At 41.6% G+C, this 19,922-nt stretch overlaps 2 protein-coding genes across 3 annotated transcripts in view; both read right to left on the bottom strand.

The window, feature by feature from the left end:
* Positions 1-864: 864 nt before the first annotated feature.
* On the bottom strand, positions 865-18,967 carry LOC142102118 (uncharacterized). 2 transcript variants are annotated; one of them, XM_075186757.1, is made up of 3 exons: positions 18,564-18,967; positions 6,196-7,512; positions 3,084-3,371 (listed from the first exon to the last, which is right to left on the bottom strand). In XM_075186757.1, the coding sequence occupies exons 2-3, from the start codon at positions 7,230-7,232 to the stop codon at positions 3,350-3,352; spliced, it is 1,059 nt and encodes a 352-aa protein (XP_075042858.1). In that variant the 5' UTR covers positions 7,233-7,512; positions 18,564-18,967; the 3' UTR covers positions 3,084-3,349. The 2 variants fall into 2 exon arrangements, with proteins under 2 accessions (XP_075042859.1, XP_075042858.1); XM_075186758.1 differs by having other exon boundaries at positions 865-7,512; positions 18,564-18,945.
* The window catches only part of LOC142102116 (uncharacterized), a 28,277-nt gene continuing 9,219 nt past the window's right edge, over positions 865-19,922 (bottom strand). The window contains exon 3 of the transcript XR_012679208.1: positions 865-1,362. The gene's annotated coding sequence lies outside the window, so the exon portion shown is untranslated. The remainder of the gene's footprint in view (positions 1,363-19,922) is intronic.

Genomic DNA, 19,922 nt, shown 5'->3' with positions numbered 1-19,922 from the left:
TGAGCAAACAAGCAAGGTCGGTATCCAGGCAGAGGTCAGATGGGTATCAATCAGGAAACTGGCAGGCTAATCACAGAACCAGGAGCACACAGAAACAGGTGTGTGAATGCTATAAACAGCAAAGGCAGAGTGAAGCTGGCAGGTATTTAAACCAGTAATAGCCAATCAGGGCAGGTGTCAGATAGAGCTGCAGGTGAGGAGTTCAGTTGATCAAACTCAGGCTGAAAACAACACTGCTGCAGCCAAAAAGAGAACAGCGGTTACCTGCTGTTCCTGACAATTTCAGAATATGTCACCACATTTGAGAAGTCAATTGATAAGGGTACACATTGTGTATATACCCACTAGGGGTTAACACAAACAGTTTAACCAGTGTTCTGTATTTTTCCCCATTCAGCTCAATTACCCATTCATTTCAATGGAGCTGTGCACTACTTGTAGAAACTATTGAAACGAACGTAGAAATGAATGGAGCTCCCCAGCATTGTTCATTTTTATTGTTCCACTTCAGTAGAGAATCAATTAATTTTTATTGATGTGTGATCAAAGTAGAGGAGCCACTGGACATCCCTTACTACCAGCCAATCATATCACGGCATATGAGAAGCTGAGCAGCTAAGGGGAGTCCATATCAATTCACTGATGAACTGGTCATAAACAAATTGTGTACGCATATAACGTCAGAATACATCTTAGCTTAACTATATCATAAAATGGCTGCTTGTTTGACTCCATATTGTTTCACATTCAACTCCCACAGTATGATTGTAAATGCCAGGTCAAGGATATCTACTATGGTACGTCTGAATAATATATACTGATACACCCGTATTATAAATAATAACTCAATGTCCAGGCACATGATTATTTCAAGATAATCTCTTTACTTGCAGATTGATAAAGTATTACAGCAGATCAGATCAGTGCTTCAATGATGCAGCAGTGACTCGATCTAGACCAGGCCAACCTGTGGCTTTCTAGGTGTTAAACTACAAGCCCCAGCATCCTTTGCCAGTAGATAGCTATCCGATAGCTGGCAGGGCATGCTGGGACGTGTAGTTTCACAACATCTAGAGAGCCACAGGTTGGCCAGGCCTGATCTGGACAGACAAGTCAGAAAAGTAATGTGTACAGCTCATAAAGCACCACAGCTTCTTATAAACATTAGGAAACCCAACATGTCACAGAATTTAAAGAAACAGGTTTATTTCTTCAATTTTACAGGTGTTGAGTGCAAATCTGTTTTTTTTTGTCGTTAATATTTCTCGCAACATATTATTCAATGGACGTTGTTCTTCTTTGCGGCCATATTGCTAAGTTCCTTGTAGCTTAAGAAGAGTTAAGCTTTACTATTTTATCTGTCTAAACTTCCCGACACTTCTTCTAAACCCCCGTTTATTTGATTTCTTCAGTACCAGATGAATACTATTACACTGCCAGTATGAATCCACTGACGGGGATGACACACTAGGGGTGGTGAGGTTGACACAGCCGCTGAAAGGAGCTTGTACTTGTCAACTCACAAGATACTTGAGAATTATTTGGACTCTTGAATATGTCCTGATAAAGAAAGGTGGTGAAAGTAAATGGACATGCTCCTAACACTGAGGGGCTAATGACCTTTTAATAACTAATCTCATTAATTAACCACTTGCAAAGAGTTTACAGTTTCCTGCTCTAAATTATCTTTGTATTAGACGTTTGTTAAAAGATATAATAATTTGCTTTCTTATTGATTTATTAGCAATGTTCTAAAATAAGATATAATTAAGAGATTTAATAAATGTTAAAGATGGTAAATAAGGGTTAATGGAATTTGGATAGAAACTGCAGTATAACAGAAAACATTTGTGTTTAAAAGTATGTGCTACGTGACAGAAATATGAATGCTTATCTTTAGCAATTAAAGGCTACCCCCACTACCAGCTAAGTTTATTTCCCTATTCTTCTACATGTCACAAGTTTTTCTTTGCTTAAAAGTCCACTTTAAATATACCACAAATGTGTGGATTCTGAAGATTGGCAGCAGCTTCCATCTCACCAGTCATCCGAGTCGTCCGTTGTGCAAGAAGATTCAGCTTCATCTCGAGGTTTATCCCCAGTATGAACTCTGTAATGTGTATTCCGAGTAAACTTCCGGTTAAATGTCTTCCCACACATTTCACATTTATAGGGCTTTTCCCCTGTGTGAATCCTCAAGTGTCTATTGAGATGTGATTTACGACCAAAGCTTTTCAGACACTCTGGGCATTTATGTGGTTTATCCCCACTGTGAATTTGTTGATGCCTCTTTAGACATGATAAGTAAGCAAAACTCAGTTTACATTGAGGGCAACTGTAAGGTTTCACTCCTGTGTGACTTCTCTGGTGTTCCTCAAGCTCTATTTTATTGCGGCAACTTTTATCACACTCGGTACATTTATACGGCTTCTTAGCAGCATGGTTATTTTGGTGTCTCCTAAAATATTTAAGGTTGGTGAACGTCTTTGTACACAATGAACAAGCATAAAGTTTCTCTCCAGTGTCCTCTTCAACAACCTTGGAAGGCTCCTCTGATTCACTCGAAGAAACGTCACTTTCATATCTCTCGGATTTGGCTGGAGGTTTATCCCCAGTATGAATTCTGGAGTGTTTATCCAGAGTAACCTTATATGTAAATTTTTTCCCACACATTTCACATTCATAGGGTTTTTCTCCAGTGTGAACTCTAAAGTGTCTACTGAGATGTGATTTACGACCAAAGCTTTTCAGACACTCTGGACATTTAAAAGGTCTCACTCCAGTGTGAATTTTCTGGTGTATCTCAAGCTGCCTTTTAGTATGGAACCTTTTTTCACACTCAATACATTTATGATTTCGCTTAGCACCATGGTTTTTTTCATGTGTCCTACAATATCTAAGGTTCTTGAATTTCTTCTGACACAATGAACAAGCATAAACTTTCCCTCCATTGTCCCTTTTAACAATCTTGGAAGGTTCTTCTGTTTCACCCCAAGAATCGTCACTTCCAGAATTCTCGCATTCTGTATCATCTGTGCCATCTGCCCTTTGACTAAAGTTGACATCAGAGTACAAAGCAGATTGCATACCTGTTTTTTTGTCAATTACTAAAACGTCTGTCTTGAAGTTGTGATCTGTTGGCCTCTGTCTGATTGTACTATTGGCAGAAATTGCCCCTCTGTGAGTATTTCATTCTTGAATGTATTTTTCTTTGTTTCAGTTGTAATTGTAGCAATCAAATAGGGTGTTATTGATTTTTTCTTAGTGAAGGCAGGATGCTTTGTATAGTATACCAGATTAGGCAAAGATTCCTTTCCAAGAAGGGTACATTATTGTTCACTTATCGATACTACTTTTCTTCAGTCTTATAGCTAAACAAATAAAATAGGAGAAATATGAGATTACATAGTTAAAGTATACAGTATACAAACAGGTGGTGGTCAGATGAGGGACAGTACAATCCAAATAAAGTACATAGTACAAACTCATACTAAACATTAATCCTTAATAAGAATTTAGCATATTAATATATTCTAGTGCAATGAAGCAGATGTGCCAAACTGAAATGATTTTTTTTTCCAAAAAGTTATTTTGCAGTGCACTTACCGAAAATAAAAAAGAAATAATGTGTTAGATTAGTGTGACACGCTTTACTCCTTGGTGAAATTTGATATTGGCACAAAATAGTCACCGTGATCTCCAGAAACACACACGCTGTTAACTCAAGTGAAAATCATGCAAAAATAAAACCCATTCTATTCTATTTGCCCGTACACATTTGCATTTATATCTGTGACTTCAAGTCGTATTTTCTTGGACACAGCTTGTTCTACTTCAGTGTGTTCACGGAAAAAAGATGATTAATCTCCAAGTAAACACATTGGGCCTGATTATGAGTTCGGAGCAAGGAAATTTACAAATTTGCACCTTGGCAAAACCATGTTGCATTGGAGGGGGAGGTAAATTTAACGTGTAGGGACAGTTATAGTTGGGATACAGCACGTCATAGATCAACTTTAATTTTGGAGTAAAAATAAAGCATTTGTGTGCCACATGAAAAACAGCCAGTATTTTCCTTGCAAAAAAATAAATCAATTCGTACCCCTTGCATTGTAACATGGTTTGTCTAGGTGCAAAGTTGCTCCTTTTCTTTACTCCTAACTCAAAATCAAGCCCATTGTGTATATACCCACCCGTAGTTAACAAATGTTGTTTTGTTCTGTATTTTGCCCATTCATGTCAATGGCTCATTCATTTCAATTCAGCAGTGCACTACATGTAGAAACTATTAAAATGAACGTAGAAATGAATGGAGCTCCCCAGCATTATTAATTTTGTATTTTTCCACTTCAGTAGAGAATCAATTAAACTTTATTGATGTGTGATCAAAGTAGAGACCCACTGGAAATCCCTTACTACCAGCCAATTATATCACGGCATATGAGAAGCCGAGCAGCTAAGGGGAGTCCCAATCAATTTACTGAGGTCATAAACAAATTGTGCAAGTATATAATGTCAAAATACATCTTAGCTTAATTATATCATAAAATGGCTGCTTGTTTGACTCCATATTGTTTCACATTCAACTCCCACAGTATGATTGTAAATGCCAGGTCAAGAATATCTACTATGGAACGTCTGAAAAATATATACTGATACACCCGTATGATGAATAATAACTCGATGTCCAGGCGCAGATAATGATTATTTCAAGATAATCTCTTTACTTGCAGATTGATAAAGTATTACAGCAGATCAGCCCAGTCCTGTCAATGATGCAGCACTGACTATCTAGACCAGGCCAACCTGTGGCTTTCTAGGAGTTGAACTACAAGCACCAGCATGCTTTGCCAGTAGATAGCCATCCGATACCTGGCAGGGCATGCTGGGACTTGTAGTTTCACAAAATCAAGAGAGCCACAGGTTGGCCAGGCCTGATCTGGACAGACAAGTCAGAAAAGTAATGTGCACAGATCATAAAGCACCACAGCTTCTTATACACATTAGGATACCAAACATGTCACAGAATTAAAAGAAATAGGTTTATGTCTTCAATTTTACAGGTGTTGAGTCCAAATCTGTTTTTTTGTGGTTAATATTTCTCAGAACATATTATTCAATGGACGTTGTTCTTTGCGGCCATATTGCTAAGTTCCTTGTAGCTAAGAGTTAAGCTTTACTATTTTATCTGCCTAACCTTCCTGACACTTCTTGTAAACCCCCGTTTATTTGATTTCCTCAGTACCAAATGAATACTATTACACTGCCAGTATGAATCCACTGACAGGGATGACACACTAGGGGTGGTGAGGTCGACACAGCCGCTGGAAGGAGCTTGTACTTGTCAACTCACAAGATACTTGAGAATTATTATAATGTTTTGATAAAGAACGGTGGTGGAGTAAATGGACATGCTCCTAACACTGAGGGCCTAATGACCTTTTAATAACTAATCTCATTAATTAACAACTTGCAAAGAGTTTACAGTTTCCTGCTCCAAATTATCTCTGTGTTAGACGTGTGTTAAAAGATATAATAATTTGCTTTCTTATTGTTTTATTAACAATGTTCTAAAATAAGATATAATTAAGAGATTTCATAAATGTTAAAGATGGTAAGTAAGGGTTAATGGAATTTGGATAGAAACTGCAGTATAACAGAAAAACTGTTTCTGTTTAAAAGTATGTGCTACGTGACAGAAATATGAAAGCTGGTAGTGGAGGTAGCCTTTAATTGCTAAAGATAAGCTAAGTTTATTTCCCTATTCTTCTATATGTCACAAGCTTTTCTTCGCTTAAATGTTCTCTAAATTTGTGGATTCTGAAGATTGTATTTTCAAAGCATGGAATAGATTGACAGCGTGTCATCCCAACGTCAGTGGATTCATACTGGCAGCAGATTGAGCTTCTCACCTCTGTAATAATATTCACCTGGTATTGGGGAAATCAAATGAGCCAGAACACCGAAAATAGATGAGTGTTAATTACCTTTTAAAGGGTAAAATGGGGGTTTACAAGAATAGTCAGGCAGGTAAGGCACATAACATAGTAAAACTTAGCTGGTAGTGGTGGTAGCTTTTAATTTCTAAAGGTTTATTTCTCTACTCTACACGTCACAAGTTTTTCTTTGCTTAAATGTCCTCTTTAAATATCCAACAAATGTGTGGATTCTGAAGATTGGCAGCTTCCATCTCACCAGTCGTCCGAATCGTCTGTTGTGCAGGAAGATTCAGCTTCATCTCGAGGTTTATCCCCAGTATGAATTCTGTAATGTGTATTCCGAGAAAACTTCCGGTTAAATGTCTTCCCACACATTTCACATTTATAGGGCTTTTCCCCTGTGTGAATCCTCAAGTGTCTATTGAGATGTGATTTACGACCAAAGCTTTTCAGACACTCTGGGCATTTATGTGGTTTATCCCCACTGTGAATTCGTTGATGCCTATTTAGACATGATGCGTAAGCAAAACTCAGTTTACATTGAGGGCAACTGTAAGGTTTCACTCCAGTGTGACTTCTTTGGTGTTCCTCAAGCAGTGTTTTATTGCGGCAGCTTGTATCGCACTCGGTACATTTATACGTCCTGTTAGCAGCATGGTTATTTTGGTGTCTCCTAAAATATTCAAGGTTGGTGAACGTCTTTGTACACAATGAACAAGCATAAGGTTTCTCTCCAGTGTCCCCCTCAACATTCCTGGAAGGCTCTTCTGAGTCACCCCAAGAAACGTCACTTACATATCTCTCGGATTTGGCTGGAGGTTTATCCCCAGTATGAATTCTGGAGTGTCTATCCCGAGTAAACTTATATCTAAATTTTTTCCCACATGTTTGACATTCATAGGGTTCTTCTCCAGTGTGAACTCTCAAGTGAATATTGAGATGTGATTTTGATTTAAAGCTTTTCGGACACTCTGGACATTTAAAAGGTCTCACTCCAGTGTGAATTCTCTGGTGTATCTCAAGCTGCCTTTTAGTACGGAACCTTTTTTCACACTCAATACATTTATGATTTCGCTTAGCACCATGGTTTTTTTCATGTGTCCTACAACATATAAGGTTCTTGAATTTCTTCGGACACAATGAACAAACATAAGGTTTCCCTTCATTGTCCACTTCAACAATCTTGGAAGGTTCTTCTGTTTCACCCCAAAAATCATCACTTCCAGAATTCTCGCATTCTGTATCATCTGCCCTTTGACTAAAGTTGACATCAGAGTACAAAGCAGATTGCATACCTGTTTTTTTGTCAATTACTAAAAGGTCTGTCTTAAAGTTGTGATCTGTTGGCCTCTGTCTGATTGTACTATTGGCAGAAATTGCCCCTCTGTGAGTATTTCATTCTTGAATGTATTTTTCTTTAAGTTGTAATTGTAGCAACCAAATAGGGCGTTATTGATTTTTTCTTAGTGAAGGCAGGATGCTTTGCATATTATACCAGATTAGGCAAAGATTTCTTTCAAAGAAGGGTACATTATTGTTCACTTATCGATACTACTTTTCTTCAGTCTTATAGCTAAACGAATAAGATAGGAGAAATATGAGATTACATAGTTAAAGTATACAGTATACAAACAGGTGGTGGTCAGATGAGGGACAGTACAATCCAAATAAAGTACATAGTACAAACTCATTCTCAATATTAATCCTTAATAAGAATTTAGCATATTAATATATTCTAGTGCAATGAAGCAGATGTGCCAATCTGAAATGATTTTTTGTTCAAAAAAGTTATTTTACAGTGTACTTTCGAGAATAAAGAAGAAATAATGTGTTAGATTAGTGTGACACGCTTTACGCCTTGGTGAAATTTGATATTGGCACAAAATAGTCACCGTGCTCTCCAGACTCGCACACGCTGTTAACTCAAGTGAAAATCATGCAAAAATAAAACCCAGTCTATTCTATTTGCTCGTACACATTTGCATTTATATTTGCGACTGCAAGCCTTTACGTTGTATTTTCTTGGACACAGCTTGTTCCACTTCAGTGTGTTCACGGAAAAAAATTGATTAATTTCCAAGTAAACACATTGCTCCGAACTCATAATCAGGCCCAAAGAAAATTACAAATTTGCACCTTGGCAAAACCATGTTGCATTGGAGGGGGGAGGTAAATTTAACGTGTAGGGACAGTTATAGTTGGGATACAGCACGTCATAGATCAACTTTAATTTTGGAGTTAAAATAAAGCATTTGTGTGCTACCTGAAAAACAGCCAGTATTTTCCTTGCGTGCAAACAATTAAGTCAATTCGTACCCCTTGCATTGTAACATGGTTTGTCTAGGTGCAAAGTTGCTCCTTTTCTTTGCTCCTAACTCAAAATCAGGCCCATTGTGTACATACCCACCCGTGGTTAACAAATGTTGTTTTGTTCTGTATTTTGCCCATTCATGTCAATGGCTCATTCATTTCAATTGAGCTGTGCACTACATGTAGAAACTATTTAAATGATCGTTGCTCCCTAGCATTAATTTGTATTATTCCACATCAGTAGAGATTTATGTAATCTTTATTGATGTACAATCAAAGCAGAGAGCCACTAGGCATACCTTACTACCAGCCAATCATATCACAGCTAGTGTGGAACACTGCTTCTGATACGCTGATCGGCTAAGGGGAGTCCCCATCAATTTAATGTCACTCTAATTTGCGTTGTCCTTTGCAGGGAGCTTTTATTGATCTCTAATAACCAATAAACCTTCAAGTCCAATAATTTTGAATAAAATAAGTTTTGTTTTAGTAGGAGGCTATAGCAACAGCTCTAAATTTTTAACAACACAGTGCAATTAGAACTCAGACAAGCAAAGTGAAAAATCTTATATAGTGGTTGCATATAATTTCCAGCAAATAGGTGTATATATGCAGTAATACACATAAGAACACAAATCATATATTTGAATTTAATTCTGTAAGTCAAAAGGGTGTCGACTGATACTTGAGCCTTATTCCTATTTCATAAGAAAACATTAGCATAGAAACTAAATTCCAAGAAACATAACTAAAAGTATACATTAAGGGGACGTGGCCTGGAGCAGTATGGAGAAGGACGCTCCCGCCAAATCCGCTATAATTCATCCTTTTTTATCCTCTCAACGGTTACTGCCATACCTCAAACTTTACAACTTAACACTATATACCTTCTGCCGAACCGGCGGTGACGACTCTGGACTTCTCCGAGACCTTGTGGTGTCGGTGAGGCGGGAAGCGATCGGTACCTCAGTGCTGGACGTCAGCCTGTCATTTCTTTCAGGTACACTGAATTTAAGCCTGGTGATCCGGCGCGTGTCTTTCCCCATGTGCCGCCTGTGTGCCACCTGGTAATTCTTGGGCCGTCTGTGAGGCTCCTACGGAGGACAGAATATATACCCTTTGGTGCGAAACCGCTGCTCGTGGGCCGTGGTGCACTTTGGTTCTTAAAGCCGCCTCACCCTCTGCTCCGACTCTGGATCCGTAATTACAGGCTGCGGTCGGGACTTTGTTGATGACTTGGTCAGCGGGTTGTGCCCCCTGTTACAACCCTATTTGTTCCACACGGTGCAGGGAAAATAGCTGCAAGGCCAACATCCGCCATCTTAGATACCCACATGCTGCAGGCGCCCTCTTTATCACAATCTGACAGGGAAATGTGTTGCAGGGATCGATTCCTGCATTCCATATAAACCTGCTGCATATACCAGTATTATATTGGCTATTTTCTCTGTGCTGGCAAACTTCGTGGAGGTTAATAATTTGTAAGAGGGTAATAGTGGGATACTCTCTGTGGGTCAGCAACCTTTCAACACCATTCTGTATTACTGTCTCAGGTGAAGGAGGAAGAAAAAGGGGAGAAAAGAGAAGAAAAATCCTGGGTGTTCATTGCTGTATACTCTGATATACTATTTCCGCAGCGATATGGGAAAGCATAACCCCGCAACGGCTCAGTTGGAGCGTTCCGCTCGTCAAGCTACATCAACTGCTCCTAAAGATGATGGGCATCCAGCTATAGCATCAGATAACCCACCCACTCTGAGTCCACAACTCGTTGAGACCTCTCCATCCTTGCAGGAGATACTAGTGAAAAGTAGGTCACAGATAGGATAGGTGAGGTGCAGGCCGACCTCTCCCTTATCCGACACGATCTTCAAAAAAATGCGAGAACGAGTGGGAGAAGCAGAGCATAGAATCTCTTCACTGGAAGATGCTCCTGTACAGAGGCAGATTGTGGATTTGGTGACTCAGATAAATCAATGTAAACAAAAACTCAAATATGGAGGGGTGACTGCTGCGCAGTCACCTAAGATTTGTGGGTCTCCCAGAAAAATCAGAGGGTTCTAACCCTGAAGCATTTCTAGAGAATTGGCTGACTCAAGAATTCGGGAAAGAAGCCTTGTCTCATTTCTCGGTCGAAAGGGCACACCGCCTCCCTCCTCAGGCTCCTCTGCCTGGAGCTTTGCCTCGTACATTTATTGCAAAGATCGTACATTTCAAGGACAGAGATGCTGTTCTCCGTTTGGTGCGACAACATGGCCCCCTTAAGTACAACAACCATATTGTTATATGCCATGTTATATCCGGCCAGGCTTCGCGTATCAGCAGATGGGAGACAACACTTCTTCACGCCGCCTAAAGATGCTGTTGATTGGTTGGATCGCAGATTGCCGGCTGAGGACTTGGACACATGATGACTTGGACACCTGATAGCTTAAGTTTCAAGTTTCCTTATTCTATTCAGTTTAATACTTGATGTTTTCTAATACTGCTTAGGTTATCTCACTATAATCATAATTTGGCTTCTTGGTAGAGGGTTGATTTAGGCAGAATTGGTTGGAGGATTTAAAATACAGGCGGCCCCCTGCTAGTAATAGCTAATCTCCCAACGTTTGCATTTAGATAGACATGATTATTTAGGGGTAATCTTTAACAGTTTAGGAATCCAAGTGTACTCTAGCTGTTACTGTTTCGCTGAGTATGCGGGGTGGGAAGGGATGGTTTGATCTGTTTATTTTATATATATATATTTTGTTTTTCTTATCTTTCTTTAATGTCAGCCGTGGAAATCTTTGTCATGCTTTGATAATGAAGCTCTGTGGGATTAATGTGGGGCAGGTTCATAATGTATTTAAATGCATAATGTGACAATGTATATTTGTTGTGTACATGTTATGCCTCAACTGTATGGTGATTGCGCCAGTGTGGTCCCGCTATCCTCAGATATATGTAACCTGATATGTCATGGTAAGGGTTAGCCATGCGGTGGGGTAGGGGGGGCTCCGCCTGCTCACCTGGAATATAAGGGGCTTAAATGACAGGGTTAAGCGTAATTTAGTGCTTTCCCAGCTTAAAAAATATACACCTGACATTGTTTGCTTGGTGGAAACACATTTACATGGTGGTAAAGTAATGGCACTTAAACTGTGGGTGGGGTGGGCATACCACTCTGTACACTCTCCAAGTTCCACGGGGGTTTCTCTCTTAATAAAGAAAAACATGTGCTTTACTTTAGAATGTCTGCAATTAGACCCTTATGGTAGGTACATCTTAATTAGAGCAATAATTGATTCCTCTCCAGTAATAGTTCTTGCAATTTATATTCCTCCCCCATACGGCATCGAGGTGGTTGAAAAGGCGGCGTCCTTCATATCCCAATCTCCAGATACTCCTGTTACTTGCGTGGGGAACTTTAATAATGTGCTTGATCCTATGATTTACAGATGGAGAGACTCCTATTACAACTCCCATAAACTGCTCACGTCCAACGGTATTCTCTAAACTTCTCCAGGGGATGGGGCTAGTGGATGTTTGGCGAGTTCATTATCCAGATGTGCGACAATTTTCTTGTCATTCTACCACATATAATACACTCTCCCGGATAGATCTTATCCTTCTATCCCCTATTCTGTTGCCTCTGGTGTCCAAGATTGAATATTTGACGAGAGGTATATCAGGCCATTCTCCTGTTCTGGCTCAGGTGGACACTATGGTAGATAAGGGAACCCGTTTCTGGAAACTGCATCCAGCCTGGCTGCAGCCGATGGCAGGCGGAGCTGATCTTATAGCACTTTGGGAAGGCTATTTTGGGGATAATTCTTATGCTAATCCAGCTTTGCTATGGGATGCATTTAAGGCTTTTTGAGGGGAACACTTATAAAGAAAGTGGCAGATACTAAAAAGTTCAATCGCTCTAGGGAGGTGGAACTGGAACAGTCATGTAGAAATTTAGAGGCTACATATTTGATATCACGTTCACTGGAGGATAGAGTTCAGTGCCTGGTTGCACAGTGTAAGTGGTCAGATTTTTTATTGGAGAAATCAAAATTTGCTAGACACTCACAGTACTTGGTAGCGGACATGGACGGTAGTTACGTGGCCTGTTTATCTCTGAAGGAAGGGGCTAATAAGGTGATTACAGCTATTCTCGATCAAAATGGTGTGAAATATTATGCAGGGTTGGATATTGGCAATTCCTTTTTGTGTTATTATAAAGAACTTTATGCCTCTAGGGCATCCTTCACGGATACACCGCTCCACTCATATTGAGACTCTACCCAACTCCCTAGTTTGACTAGTGATTCTGTTGCTTTGGTAGATGCCCCTCTCACACTTGAAGTCGAGTTGGCAATTAAATCCTTCCCTAGTGGGAAGTCCCCAGGCTCGGACGGTATTCCAGTGGAATTGTATAAAAAAAATTTGTACGTTTTTTTTTGTCCCACAGCTACATACACACTAAGCTAGAATACTGGACTCAGATGTGATGCCTATTACAATGTCAGAGGCCTTAATTGTTGTATTGCCCAAGCCCGGGAAAAATCCTTTGTACCCAGATTCTTATCGTCCAATTTCTCTGTTGGGCTCTGATGTCAAAATCCTCGCTAAAATTCTGGCCACAAGACTTAATTCGGTCATTACCCAGATTGTTCACCCGGACCAGACTGGATTCATGCCAGGCAAATCCACAACCATTAATTTGCGGCATTTATTTATGCATCTACAGATGACCCATCTTGCTGATCTCTTGATGCCGCCAAGGCCTTTGATTCGGTGGAGTGGGTTTACCTGTAGGAGGTTTTGCGTAGGTTTGGCTTCGGTCCGATATTCATCCACTGGCTCCAACTGTTGTACCGTGCGTGCTCCCGTGGCGCGGGTATGTGTAAATGGATATACCTCAACCCCGTTTCATTTGGGTAGGGGTACTCGTCAGGGTTGCTTTTTATCCCCAGCACTATTTGCCATTGAACCGTTGGGTCGATCTCGTAGATCAGATGCTCCTATTATGACCCAGGCATAAAATCCTTGGGGGGAGTGTGCTGGATGCTGACACTGCGATCTGGTATAATGATACTCTACCTGAACTGAGTAAACTGAATGGGGGATAGCTTTTGGCATCATCTAGGGATGTCCTCGTTGGGTCACCTCTATGAAACAAACCTGTTTAAATCTTTCAAGCAATTTCAAAGAGATTTTCATATCCCTCAGAGGGCTTTCTTTTGTTACTTGCAAATCAGGCATGCTATTCTGTCGCAGTTTGGCAACCCCCCCCCCCCTCCCCAATAGTGTTAACTTCACCAATTAGATCACTACTAGAGAGTATAAGAGGACGTAGAGTCATTTCATCGGTGTATACGGAACTTAATTATCATCAAGCTTGTAATAGCTTATTACCTCTTAAAGTTAAGTGGGAATCTAATATTGGTATAATTGTAGAGAAGGAGTGGTGTCACATCCTAAGAAGTATAAAACTCGCCACCTGTTGTGTCTGTTTCCAACAAATACATTTTTATATTCTACACAGGATATATCATACTCCAATGTCTTTGGCTGCAGAATGTCCTAAGTGTGGGTTGTCAGGATGGGATTTCTTGCATCTGTTATGGGAATGTCAGGTGGTATACGCTTTCTAGAATAAAGTATGGGAGTGTATTGGTGAGGTTGTACCGGGGATTCCCCCCCCTTGGAGCCTAAGCCATGCCTATTTGGTATATCACTTGAAGATAACTTAAGTGTACCTCTTTGCATATTTGTTTTTTATAGCCATAACTCTAGCAAAAGTTATCATAGCGCGCAACTGGCTTGCAAACGTAAAACCAGATTTTTATAAATGAAAGGCTTTAGTAAATGATACTATGGATCATGAGAGATATACTTATACTGTAAGACGGCCAGAACACAAATATCACAAAATCTGGTCTGTTTGGTATGAATCCATACACAGACTGAGAAGGGTGGGTCTAGACTCTAGTTAATGCAAAATGTGAACCTCATCTTGCTTGACCAATGTGATACCAATTTTGCTTACATAAGTTTTGTGAGTTCAGGTGATGCTTGTATTTATATATGTGTTTATGCATTTGACTATTTATAATTTGGATCTGCTCCCATATGTTCATCTTATGTACGAAGAAAAACATTATGCTACCCGCACTGATCTCACTAAGCTTTGATTGACGGCTGACTTATGTTATGTTTTGTCTTTTTCTTTTATCTGAGTTGTTTCTGTACATTTTCTCCTTGTATGTACAACAAAAATAAAAATATATATATATATATTACTTGATTCAAGAAAAAAAATATATACATTAAGCTGCCATGCAGTCTGCATACCATATATTAACATCCATCCTCCAAATTCTATCAACAGCACAATGATTAAACATTCGGGGGTAAATGTATCAAGCTGAGAGATTTCCGGCGGGTTTGAAAAACCAATCAGATTCTAGCTATCATTTATTTAGTACATTCTACAAAATGACAGCTAGAATCTGATTGTAGATGTTGCCTATAGCAACCCCTTTTCAAACCCGGTGGAAAACTCTCAGCTTGATACATTAACCCTTTGATGTAGGAATCCATTCTATCAGTTCATCCAGCCTGTGGGGAAACGAGGTATATCACCTCAACCTGTCAACAGCGGACTATAAAAACATGTACTTTTTCTAGCCCTCTGGTTCCCCATATTTCTCAGTCATATTTAGACTTGTGTATATTATATTTTGAAAGTAGTAAAAGGTCTACCAGCATGTATCGTTATCTTGCAGACTAGTCCATTGTTTCAGTCTAGGCAAAAAGGTTATTGTCTGCCAGTCCTGTATGAATGTACAGCACACCAGGGGGTCTCTTGTCTTTGTTTAGCTGTGGGTCTCTGTGTGCTAGTCCCACAGACAGAGCTCTATGTTTAATTACAGAGGACTGCATTGTGTATTTAAATGTAAATGTGTCTGGATTGTGATCTCTCCTGTTTTAACAAACTCTGCTGTGTAGCCACAGAACAATACCTGTCCCTAATTAAATCCGGAGTGACTCATCTGCTATCCCTTTGGCTGTATGTTTACCTGTGAAAAGGTAAACACAGAAAAGGACCAATCAGGCAGATCCTGAAATTGCTGATGAGGTCATTTTTGGGCTTAAAAGAGACCTCTAGAGGACAGCAAATTGGCATTCACTCCCAAGTAATAGCTGAAGTCGGGCTGGCGTTGAGATATAAATCTCTGCCCAACAGGAACTGGACAATCGGTCCCTGGAGTACTGCCATTAGCCTGGTCTACCTCTCCAGGTCTTGGGGAGCTGTGTGTATGCTGAAAGCAGAGTGACAGTGACTCAAGGCCGCTACCTTTGCTGGTAGCCTTAAAGGAGAGAGGGGGATAAGCTTGGATTGGTAGACAGCAGTCCCTGAGAGTGACAAGGGTACTGGTGAGGTGTTTTCGTTATACCCTGTATGTTGTCTGTCCCAGACTGTAGTGTTATTTGTTATTATTTAAATATGTTTATTGCTGTTTTGTGCCACCATTTTGTTAAATAAACTTATTTGTATTATGTCGGATATTTGCCTGGGTGATTTTGAACCTTGGGTAAGTACCGGGTAGGCCAGCTGCGCGGCGCAGAAGGTTACGTCAGACCCGCTATACTCACACAGCCCTATAGGCCCTGATACATACTTTACACTGTGAATTACAAGACAAATTTCCATGGATTACAAGATGACCCACTGGATTATAAATCAAGGAGCGCAGCTCCTGCACTACACCTCCAGCAGGCAATTCCCCAGCAGCTCCTGGTGAAACATACGTTGGGTTAGGACGTCGGATTGACGTCACAGTCCGGAAAGACAGACCAGAATGGCAGCAGAAACATGTTGCTGCTAATATACAGCCAATTAACATAGAATAAAAATCACAATGTTTCCTATGAACACCAATACCTAGCCACCCGTTATTACTGAAGGCTAAGACACAATAAAGTGATACGAACAAACTATTGTCACAGAATTAGAAAATAGAGGGCTATAAGAGTGAATGAATGGCTAGATATAATACAAATGATAGGGAATCATACACTTTCCCCTGAACCTAAATATATTGCTACTATATAAGAGAATATAGAAGTGCCTATATATTCTAAATACATACATTATCTCAGGAGACAACTGGAGACCCTATATCATATGAAGCAGTCTGTACAGTGTTACAAAGTATAATACAAGTGAAAACAATTGTAACACATAACTGAAACTATAAAATAATGCTCCACTCACTAAATGTACAGTAGGAAATCGCTGATACGATGCCTCAATAAATAATTGCAATACAGAGAGACTGATTTCACTCGACTCCATTATCTTGAATAAAGATAACAATCTCTCTGTAAACTGCTGACAATGTAGCAGTATGGTATTTTCCTTTAATTATGAAACAAGATGGAGTCTATCATTGATTTCTATGTGTCTCTTTATGAACAGATACTAAGTCTGTGATGTTTCAGCACATTATTTGTCTTTTATGGCCATGTTTTCCCTAAACCTAGTATAGTGGACTATGCCCTTCAACTCAGCTCAGACAATGGTTATTTACCAACTTAAGGTATAATGTAATGTTGGTTTTACAACAGAGTATTTGTGTATTCTTAAGTATTTGTTGTAATGTTTGTTGCTAAGCGATATATGGATATAATTGCTGTTTGCAAACTTAGCTGTTTTACTCAAAATGATACTGTCAACTGTCCTGATTGCATCAGCATTCACTTTAGTGAAAGGAAAAGGATTATATAAAATGGCACAGTTCAGACCTTCTTTAGAGCTCGCTGGTGAGTCAGGAAGGCTGTGCCAGATCTCCTCCATTCTAGGATGCATGATTCAACTTAAGCCTTAATCCATTTATAAAAAGGGATATTATATAAGCTAGCACAGTGGTTCCCAAACTTTTTCAGTCCGCTGCAGGGCCGGATTTACCGCTAGGCAACCTAGGCACCTGCCTAGGGCCTAGCGGCTCTCGGGGGGCACAGCTGGGGGGGACAGGAGCAATTTTTTGAAAAAAAAAAAAAAAATTCAAATTTTTTTTTGGGCCCCTCCCCCGACTCGCGGCACCCCCCCCTCCCGCGACTCGTGGGGGGGGGGGGGGGGGGTTGGGTAGCCGCGAATCGGGGGAGGGGCCACATGGGGCTGGTGTGGTGGCTGGTCTCCTCCCTCCCTCCTCTGTGTGGCCTGCTGTGTGTCACATGGGACATGCACTACATCACAAGTGCCGTCCCATGTGTGAAGGGGATGAATACTCCACAGCTCCTACAAGGAAAAAGGTAAGTTGGGGGAGGGGTGGGGTAGTATATTAAGTGTGTGTGTCCCCACTGCGTCCTGGTATTGTGCGTGTGTCCCCCCACTGCGTCCGTGTATTATGTGTGTGTCCCCACTGCGTCCGTGTATTATGTGCGTGTGTCCCCACTGCGTCCGTGTATTATGTGCGTGTGTGTCCCCACTGCGTCCGTGTATTTTGTGCGTGTGTGTCCCCACTGCGTCCGTGTATTATGTGTGTGTGTGTCCCCACTGCGTCCGTGTATTATGTGTGTGTCCCCACTGCGTCCGTGTATTATGTGTGTGTGTGTCCCCACTGCGTCCGTGTATTATGTGTGTGTGTGTCCCCACTGCGTCCGTGTATTATGTGTGTGTGTGTGTCCCCACTGCGTCCGTGTATTATGTGTGTGTGTCCCCACTGCGTCCGTGTATTATGTGTGTGTGTCCCCACTACGTCCGTGTATTGTGTGTGTGTCCCCACTGCGTCCGTGTATTATGTGTGTGTGTCCCCACTACGTCCGTGTATTATGTGTGTGTGTGTCCCCACTGCGTCCGTGTATTATGTGTGTGTGTGTCCCCACTGCGTCCATGTATTATGTGTGTCCCCACTGCGTCCGTGTATTATGCGTGTGTGAGGGGCCAGTGTGTGTGTGTGTGTGTGTGTGTGTGTGTGTGTGAGGGGCCACTGTGTGAAGGGGGGGGGGCCCAAACCGATATCTTGCCTAGGGCCCCATGAGGTGTAAATCCGGCTCTGGTCCGCGGCACCCTTAGAGTCTCCATAATTTTTTCAAGGCACCCCTCCAAAATAATTACTGAGCAGTCCCATTTTAGAAGTAGTTGTGTCAAAAAAATGTAATAAGTATTTAGATCAGAACAGAAATACTTATTTAGTTGTATGCAAAAATACCCCCTCTGCCCCCTCTCACGCTGGTCCCAACACCTCTGCCACACTGGTACCAACATAGAGTTCTCCAGGAGTAGGAGTGTATCTGTAATAACAATGTGTATATGTATGTGGGCTCCTCACTCACCTGGGCCATCACTACATGTAACATCTCCGTGTGAGCAGCTTACACACGTGACTGTGCTCAGCAGGGCATGATGGGACTTCCTGGAATGAGCAATGCATCATGGGAGTGTGCAAAGGAATGACCTGTCGCTGCAATCAGGGGGCATGCAACACGTGACTCTCCAGCTGTTGAGGAACTACAAGTTCCAGCATGCATTGCCGCACGGTCTGGCAGTTGAGGATGAAGGATAGAATACAAGTATTAGATTAATCAATACACTGTCCTATTAGCAGCAGTAGATGTTACTGCAGACTTTATATTACCCCCTTTTTCCTTCTATCACAGTCACCTCTATGAATAGGGGTTATGGAGCAGATGAGTGCGGCACATTCAGTATTATTGCGTCATTCTGACTGACGGGAGTTAGAGTCTTGGACTTTAATTGGTGGGTGCAGAGGGAAGGAAACGCCCCCAAACTACCACCCAATCCAGGGACGTCAGTCCTTCTCTCTGATTGGCTGTCTTAGAACAAAATCGCCCGTGTCTGCGTTCCAAACCTCGGTTCTAAAATGAGACGCGTGTGTGCTGTGAGAGTTCTGCTCTGTGATTGGCCGCAGGATGTGCTGGAAGTCTGGCTGTGTTCTGTTAGGACCTCAGGGCGGTGCGTTTAAATGCAGGAGAGAGGCAACGTCATTGTAGTCCGTAATGGGAGATAGGAGAGAGTAAGGAAAGACTGTAACTGTGATCCATGAGGAGAAGAGAGTGACAGAGGCAGGAGGGTAGAGGAGCAAAGGCCTTTAATAAAGGAGGGGGCAGTAAGACAGAAGGGGGCAGAGGAGAATGAACAGTGACACAGGAGGGGGAGAGAGCAAAGACATTTGATTAAGGAGGGAAAAGCTGGGATATTGAGAAAAGAGGGGGAGAGGGGCAGGGGCAGTGAGACAGGATAGAGAGAGGGGCAGCGAGACAGGATAGAGAGAGAGGGGCAGGGGCAGCGAGACAGGAGAGAGAGAGAGAGAGAGAGGGGCAACGAGACAGGATAGAGAGAGAGAGAGAGAGAGGGGCAGCGAGACAGGATAGAGAGAGAGAGGCGCAGGGGCAGCGAGACAGGATAGAGAGAGAGGGGCAGCGAGACAGGAGAGAGAGAGAGAGGCGCAGGGGCAGCGAGACAGGATAGAGAGAGAGAGGCGCAGGGGCAGCGAGACAGGATAGAGAGAGAGAGGGGCAGGGGCAGCGAGACAGGATAGAGAGAGAGAGGGGCAGGGGCAGCGAGACAGGATAGAGAGAGAGAGGGGCAGGGGCAGCGAGACAGGATAGAGAGAGAGAGGGGCAGGGGCAGCGAGACAGGATAGAGAGAGAGAGGGGCAGGGGCAGCGAGAC

Source organism: Mixophyes fleayi, chromosome 9 (assembly GCF_038048845.1).
Source record: "Mixophyes fleayi isolate aMixFle1 chromosome 9, aMixFle1.hap1, whole genome shotgun sequence".
In the NCBI taxonomy this organism is placed as follows: Eukaryota; Metazoa; Chordata; class Amphibia; order Anura; family Limnodynastidae; genus Mixophyes; species Mixophyes fleayi.
The sequence above is the reverse complement of the archived record's forward strand: the minus strand, read 5'-3'. Positions and strand labels throughout refer to the sequence as shown.